The sequence below is a fragment of the Oculina patagonica genome, unplaced genomic scaffold, assembly GCF_052425735.1.
Source record: "Oculina patagonica isolate OP01 unplaced genomic scaffold, crgOcupat unplaced2, whole genome shotgun sequence".
In the NCBI taxonomy this organism is placed as follows: domain Eukaryota; kingdom Metazoa; phylum Cnidaria; class Anthozoa; order Scleractinia; family Oculinidae; genus Oculina; species Oculina patagonica.
This window is the reverse complement of record NW_027558036.1, coordinates 761,306-768,538: the sequence shown is the minus strand read 5'-3', so window position 1 is coordinate 768,538 and position 7,233 is coordinate 761,306. Positions and strand designations below refer to the sequence as shown.

Sequence of the window (7,233 nt, the reverse complement as noted above, 5' to 3'; positions counted from 1 at the left end):
AAAAAGTTAAGAACAAATTTACGTTTGAGGAATGTAGCTGTGGTCGGAATCTCGGTGCAGTTTCGGTGCCCAATGTTTACCTGTGAAAGCCTAAAAAGCCCTCTTGTTTTCCTCACTCGTCGTTCTTTGCGCGGCCCCAGCTAACCGTGGCTGGGCCACAGTGTCTTTTAGGCATTCAAATGCAAGATGGCGGACACACTGCGATTTTAGCGCCTGAAAGACCCTAAGGGCTGGGTCCGTGAACGAAAAAAAAAAATTTAAATGAATCGCGCACCAAGAGCCCCTCATCCTCTCTTGGCGCACTTATGAACGCGACTGTAATAATAATAACAATCTTTTATTAGGAAGCTCCATCACTTAAAGTGGTTTACATAGAGGTCCTAACACTAGATGTATATTATAAAATGATACAATTAAAATCAATAAATTAGAGCTCAAACCGAAATATAAAAAATATTTACAATATATACATTAAAAGGATTAAAAATACTTAATTATAAAAAGCAGAAAAAAGACACTTCTTAAAAATTGGCAAACTTGCTGAGTTTCTTACAGTTCTCTCTAACTCATTATAGTCTTTGAAACACTGGTACCGCGAACGATGTTTTCCCCAATTGTATTTGATTCTGTACGTCGCTAGAATCAATTAGGCGTAACAGTTACCCATTTATACTCGTGAGCGGAAAGGCACTATGTGGTAGTCTTGGCCAATTCAAGACTAACACATGATCATGATATTAAATGGTACCGGAAAACGCTTGTTGCCGCACCGCTTTGCTCGAGTCCAACGTGATAAGCATTAAGCCGGCGAGCCACCTTTTCCCGTTTTTCCCCATTGGTGGCCATTGATTGACTCGATCAACAAATTGCCGCTCAATCTACCCAATGTGCTTTGGATCTTGGCGAGTCTTGTAGTTGATTGACTATCCTTTTAAAAACGTTATTCCTCGTTCACATAAACAAAAGTCTTCTAGAAAAAGGTACAGCAGGCGGTAGTCAAATTGCTGGCAGAACTTGCTTTTCAATATTAAGTTTTCCATATCTGAGTGGTCGCTTATCAGAGCGTCAACTGGAAATTAAAACATCTGGATAATTATCTCGGTGAAAACCTGCAGCATAATTCAAGACAAAAATTGCCATGTTTTTAGCATTTATAATAGCCGTTAAATTTACCATGTTTTTAGCATTTATAATAGCCGTTAAATTTGCCATGTTTTTAGCATTTATAATTGCCATTAAAAAGCGCTGCGTCCTAACACAGTTCTAAACACAGTCACATTTCTCAAGGTCGATGTAATTCATGGCATAACTACAGAACATTATCATTCAGTTGATTATTTCCTTTATTCCCATCACGAGTCGCTTGGCAGTCTTTTGCTATCGTAAAGAGAAATTAAAAGTTGATCGGTAAACGTGACATTCACAGTAAACTTTTTACCCTCTTGTACTGCGTGATTAGAAATTCGATATCTTGAAAGAATGCGGTAAACTAGATGTTTCGTTTTTCAATTATAGTGCTTATCAAAAGAAGAACCTACTTTTCCTGATTGCACTCACTAAATTTACACTAGTAATGATTTCGCTGTTCAATCGTTTATTCATTACGAAACTCTTCATCCGTTCTAAATGAGATTCATGCCGTGCGCAAAATTAAGTCATCTTAGTCAGCGATGTTGTCAATTATTAATAATGTGTTTAAACAGTTATTTTATCCATTTTTGTGCTTATATCATTCATTGATACCACTTCAATCTTGCGGAATCGTCTTCATTTACAAATTCATTTTGCCTTTTTTGCGGAATTTTCGAAAAAGCGTTTTTAGCAAGTCTATTTTGTCAGAACGTGAGTCGCACTAATTAACTTTCGTGTTTACATCAAGAAACTTTAACACCATGTTTATTGATAACAAACCAGATGCTTTGAACCTATGAATAGACTTTATTTTATTTCTGCTAGAAAGCCAGAAACCATACGGAGCTCGTAACAGCAAGACACATCGAAAAAGATTGTCGAAGGAAGCCATACATGAGCTATGTTTGAGATGATGAGATTGGCCGTTCGTTAGCTGATTGGCACGTGGTAGTTGACCAATAGCGATCCGCGACTAACAGGCTTTGCGCATTTCTCCGCTGTCTGATGTTTTGCTGGATACCGTGGAAACTCAGAGAAACTCGGCGTGTGCATATTTAAGCTCGGACTATCAATACGTACATAATTATATTTTTTTTCTGCAAAAACCTGTCAGAATCGAAGTCGGCTTCAAGTCTGGTCCCTGGTGTTAAATCCCAACCAGCGAAGAAAGGTTCAAGTTCGGAAGAATCGCTTGAAATCGATAGTTCCTTGGATTAAAGGTATGGAATGTAATCGTGTTTAGGATATTTACGAGATAATGCATAATTTCGATGGAATATCTGCTTAGCTCGTAAATGAGTTTTTTCTCTGTTTTTCTTGTATAATTTAAGCAACTTTGTCGGAGCAACATTTTGCAGGCTTACTAAAAAATCTCGCCGATTTTATCTCGATAGATTGTGGATCATATCTTCCGATAGGTTTTGCGGTATTACATTCGGCAAACAAAGCTATTGGTTTACACCACAGTTGATTTAAAGCGGTTGATGCCGGCCAATGTGGTTTATATTCGGTCCTGAGAGCAATAACTGACTTATTGAATCCGTGTCTTTAGACGTAAAAATGCTTTTGGATATGTCGAGACCAAAAGCGTTAAACTATAAAGCATATTAATTTCCTTTTTCTAATGGTGATACTACTAAATCGTAAACGAAAAGCTACTATATAATGACTAGGAACTCATCTATAGTTGAAATATAAATTGGAATGCCGCTAGCTCCTGCAGTTTTTACCTCTATAATGTTCTTTATGATCAAGAAAACATGCGCTCTGTCCCTTGTTATACGAGTTACTTTTCTCACTTCATAAATCTGGCCTGTCTTCCTTTTTGCAAAGGCGATAAAAACGCAGAAAAAATAAGAAAAAACAGCTTTTAACGTTTTGCTCGACAACAAGATACGTACATTTTACTTTAAAATGAGCGAAATACTGCTTTTTGTAGTGTGTCTTCTAAACACCCAATTCTGCAATTCTGCTGTACGCTGGCTTTACCAAAGCCAAAAATTTGTTTGCCGGTGTTTGTAATTCTGTCAATACACACGCTTTTAGCTCGGAGAATATATATTAGCAAAATTTACGGTTAAATTAGTAGCAAAAAGTACGGTTAAAAAGAAAGATTTCCAGCATGTTTCCGAGCCAAAAGTGTGTGCATGTTGACCGAATTACAAACACGCAAATTCGTTGAAAACTGACTACGGAAAAAGAAAAGAAATTCCACCAGTTTTTAGGTTTCAACGAATTGTTTTGATACAACTAAGCTACTGCATAACAAATCGACGGAAACAAGTTTGTTTGATATCATAGAACTTAGAAATAAAGTTGGCGCAGCAGGAAATTCTCAAAAGGTACGACAAAGGCTAATTCGATTTTCCCTGAGGGGATCATTTAATTTCTATTTCAAGCTCAAAAATATCGGTTATGCAGTTAAAAAATCGTCGACACTCGCTTGCACCTAAATGCGTACTTCTGTTATGTTTTGTGGAAAGCCACCATTTAACTAGCAATTCACTCATTCTGTGGTTTTCGATAGACCACATTTGTATAGTATAGTTATAAACAAACTTTTGCCGAACGCTACTCAGTACTAGTTTGGTTAAATTCAGGTTGAATTTCACCATCTGTACCTTCGTAGACTTTCAATAGCGACGTTTATAGCACCTTTTCGTTATTCAACTTTACCTAGTTTATTTTCATAGGCCTTGCAACTGATATTTGTTTATTTTTATGATGAAAGTAATTTTCCGGCAGGATTTTAGTGTTTATATTTCGGACGCAATTGTGGGAAAATTAAGTCACATTTAAATAAAAGCGAAACTTAATTGACATTATGGTGAAAGTTCATCAAAGTGCAGTCAAACAAAAGAGTATCGTACATTATTAAAGAAAACCAGCTTTCAGGAAATCATTGTTCTTAAAATGCTCCAAAATATACAACAGTACTTTTTCATATGCTAGTCTTCCCTACAGTAAAAATGTATTCCAATTTGGCACGCCTTGATTAACAAAATTTCCACGAGTGTTTTTAATTTCAATAAAATTTATTTCAAAAAAGGGTGATCTTCGTCGCATTGAGCGAGCAGCGAATATCAAAATTACTTTTATTTAAAATAACCTACGGCAAAACCTGTGCATGTGTAATGATGCACCATACAACACAGAACAGAACGAGTATGTAACGAAAAAAAACTATTGAAAAAAATTCATTTTTTAGTTTTCTTAAATTGAATTTAATTGAATTAATTTCCTTGCTTATAATATCCTTAGTATCTATTAGTATATACTGAGCGTTTATGGGACAAAAAACATTATCAACCCTAACCTAACAAATTATCTACAGAATATTGCATAACCCTAGCAACGTAGTGAGTTGAAATTAGACATCTGCTATTTTTCCACGCTTTTCGGGAATAGTAGTATTTGCCTAGCGATTACTTTCTTGCTAAAAGTCAATAACCCTGCAAAATAAATAACAGAAGCAAAAAAAAAGTGCATCACTAAAAAAATATATTTTCGAAAGCGCAAGCCCCGGTCAAACGGTCATGATAGTTGATGATAGTTGATGAGAGTTCCAACTATCACGCGCGTTTGAACACGAACTATCATGCACTATCATCAACTATCATGCAGTTCGGACGTGCTCAAATTCGACATGATAGTTGATGATAGTTTTTACCGTTTAATCGCGGGGATGATGGTTTATCGGTCAGTGGTTCAGTCAAAGACGGGCTCAATCCAAGATTCATGGCTTCCGCAAAGGAAATTCTATCGTTCGTCGAAGAAGAAAACCGAAATTTAGATTAATATTTGGACTATAGTGAAGCTGAAAACGAGAAAGTAAGTGGGAAGAAGAAGAGTAAAAACAGCGTCGAGAAAGCACTGAAAATATCACTGCCAAAAGCAAGAGATGGCGTGAAAGCATCGGAAACAAGGAAAAAACATGAAAACATTTCTGCACCGAGTGATAGTGGAGTTGAGAACGAGAAAAGCAAAAATGAAATGCGCGAGCGCATTGCGTGATTTCGACAAACTATCATCAACTATCATGGAGCGTTTGATCGCAAACATGATAGTCAATATGATAGTGAATGATAGTTGGAAGCAGCGAACTATCATCAACTATCATGACCGTTTGATCGAGGCTTACGTGCACATTTTCAGTTGATTATTTTTGTCAGCAACGTCTGTAACAATTAGTGTGATAAAGCGCGCGCACGTTTAGTTAACGTTCTTTAACTTCTCACGATTGCTACAACTGTCTCCTAATGTGGGGTGCAAGTTTAGAGCTTGTTTTAGAAAAATAATCTGTATGATTGCCCTCTGTTTCCATATTTTACAGGACCGTGAATGTAGCCAATAGTAATCGAGTCTCTTATGGAAGTGAAAATAAGATGCCATAAAGAAGAAGAGTAGAAGATGATCAACAATTCAAAGGCGAGAATTCTCTTTCTAAAACAGACAGTAGAGTGAATAATGCTGACTCAAGCTCATCTTGCTCCTCTCACAGAAGAGAATCTTAAGAAGCATCAAAAAGAAACGACGGTAAAGCACATTCTTTTGAAAAAGACTACAGGACGAAGATCAAAAAGCGGAAAGAGCCTTCGTTCCGCGGGCGACGGAGAGAGTATTGAGTTTGTGAGTGACGAAACGTTAAAAGCATCCCTCGATGAACAGAGAGGTAATGAAAAGGAAACATTTCCACCGGTGGAATTACCAAACGACTCAACGACGACTGTTGCGTTACAAAATATGAATGAACATACAGAAACAAATCCCCTACCGGACTCTACCACCACGCGGGCAGAAACGAATTCGAGAGCCGGTAGCAAATCACCTTCTAATGAAAAGGAAGAATTGTCAGAAGAAGAGAAAGCCACTGAACCTTCTAACCAGGAGAAGGGCGAGGGAGGCTACGACAGCGAAAACAATAACGAATTCGAAAAAGAACGCAGTGGAATCGAGGAAGATTGGGATGAATCCTCCTCGAGCTCGCTTGAAAGCGACAGCGACGTTGTCGTTCCAATTAAAGCAAATAGGAGCGATAGAGAAGAGAATGTAGATCCTTACGATACAGCTGCCTCGACTCTGCCGAAGAACCAGCCGAAGCGAGCCGCGAGAAGCGCGGCCGCGAAACGAAGGATTTTTTTTACTGTCTCGCCCAATTCCCTCTTCGTTTCTTACCCTCATCTGTATATTTCAGGAACAAAAACCGACTGCTCGCAGTCTACTAAGTTTTCGATGTTAGTATATTTTTCATAATTCGTCAAAAAAAATCCCGCAGATAAAAATACGTACCGGTTTCTTTTTTCGCAAAAATTTATTCCATAGTGGAAATATCAGTTCACATCACCATCATCTTCCCATGTGCATCAAAAATTATGTTGGCGCCTATGAAAACGTCTCTTTTCGACTTTATTTTAGAATATCGTTGGACTAAAAGCGAACATGCTTGCGATAACTCGGGGATAATGTATCAAACTGAACAGAAGTTTATCATAATATCCATTGACAGAGCAGTCAGCCACTCTAAAACAAGACGTCAGACGTTACTGTAACAGATCAACACTTACGGAGTTTGGCTTGAATTGTGACTGTTATTCAAATAATATTGCAATAGAGTTTCGATGCTGTTTGGGCGGTCAGTAGTCATAATAAAAATTAAAAATATGGTTGTATCTGACCTTTGAAATGTAAAAATTAAATTTTCCGCAACCTTTCTGTTGCCTTCCTCAGCAGAAAATGACTAAAAGAATAAATTTAAAAGTTTTAAAAATTGTGATGGTCCCTAAGGGATACAATTAGTGGCAAATACGCTTTAGGGAAAGGCTGGCGTTCATTAACCGCTTCGGTGTTCACAGTGGAATGCAGGATTTCCAAAAAAGCGTTTGTTTCGGCCACCCACGCCACGTTCCAGTATTTCCACATAGTAAGGATGAATGTCATGTCCAGTGGTCTCCGCGTGTTGTTTTATTGCAGACTCATTATTGCCTCGAGTGCCAGGTTTGTGCTCTGCCCCTCGAGAGTTCCAGGATCGTTAACTTCCACCAGTGTACACAAAAGGACACGATTTGCATTCCACTTTGTATACGATGCCAGTAACTTGGTTTT

At 37.8% G+C, this 7,233-nt stretch overlaps 1 protein-coding gene across 1 annotated transcript; it reads left to right on the top strand.

The window, feature by feature from the left end:
* Positions 1-2,229: 2,229 nt before the first annotated feature.
* Positions 2,230-6,710, top strand: LOC144640161 (uncharacterized). The gene is made up of 2 exons (XM_078499379.1): positions 2,230-2,351; positions 5,465-6,710. The coding sequence occupies exon 2, from the start codon at positions 5,599-5,601 to the stop codon at positions 6,382-6,384; it is 786 nt and encodes a 261-aa protein (XP_078355505.1). The 5' UTR covers positions 2,230-2,351; positions 5,465-5,598; the 3' UTR covers positions 6,385-6,710.
* The last annotated feature ends 523 nt before the right edge of the window (positions 6,711-7,233 follow it).

Coding starts and splice junctions, on each gene's coding strand:
- LOC144640161 (XM_078499379.1), top strand. CDS start 5,599: ATGCTGACTCAAGCTCATCTTGCTCCTCTCACAGAAGAGAATCTTAAG.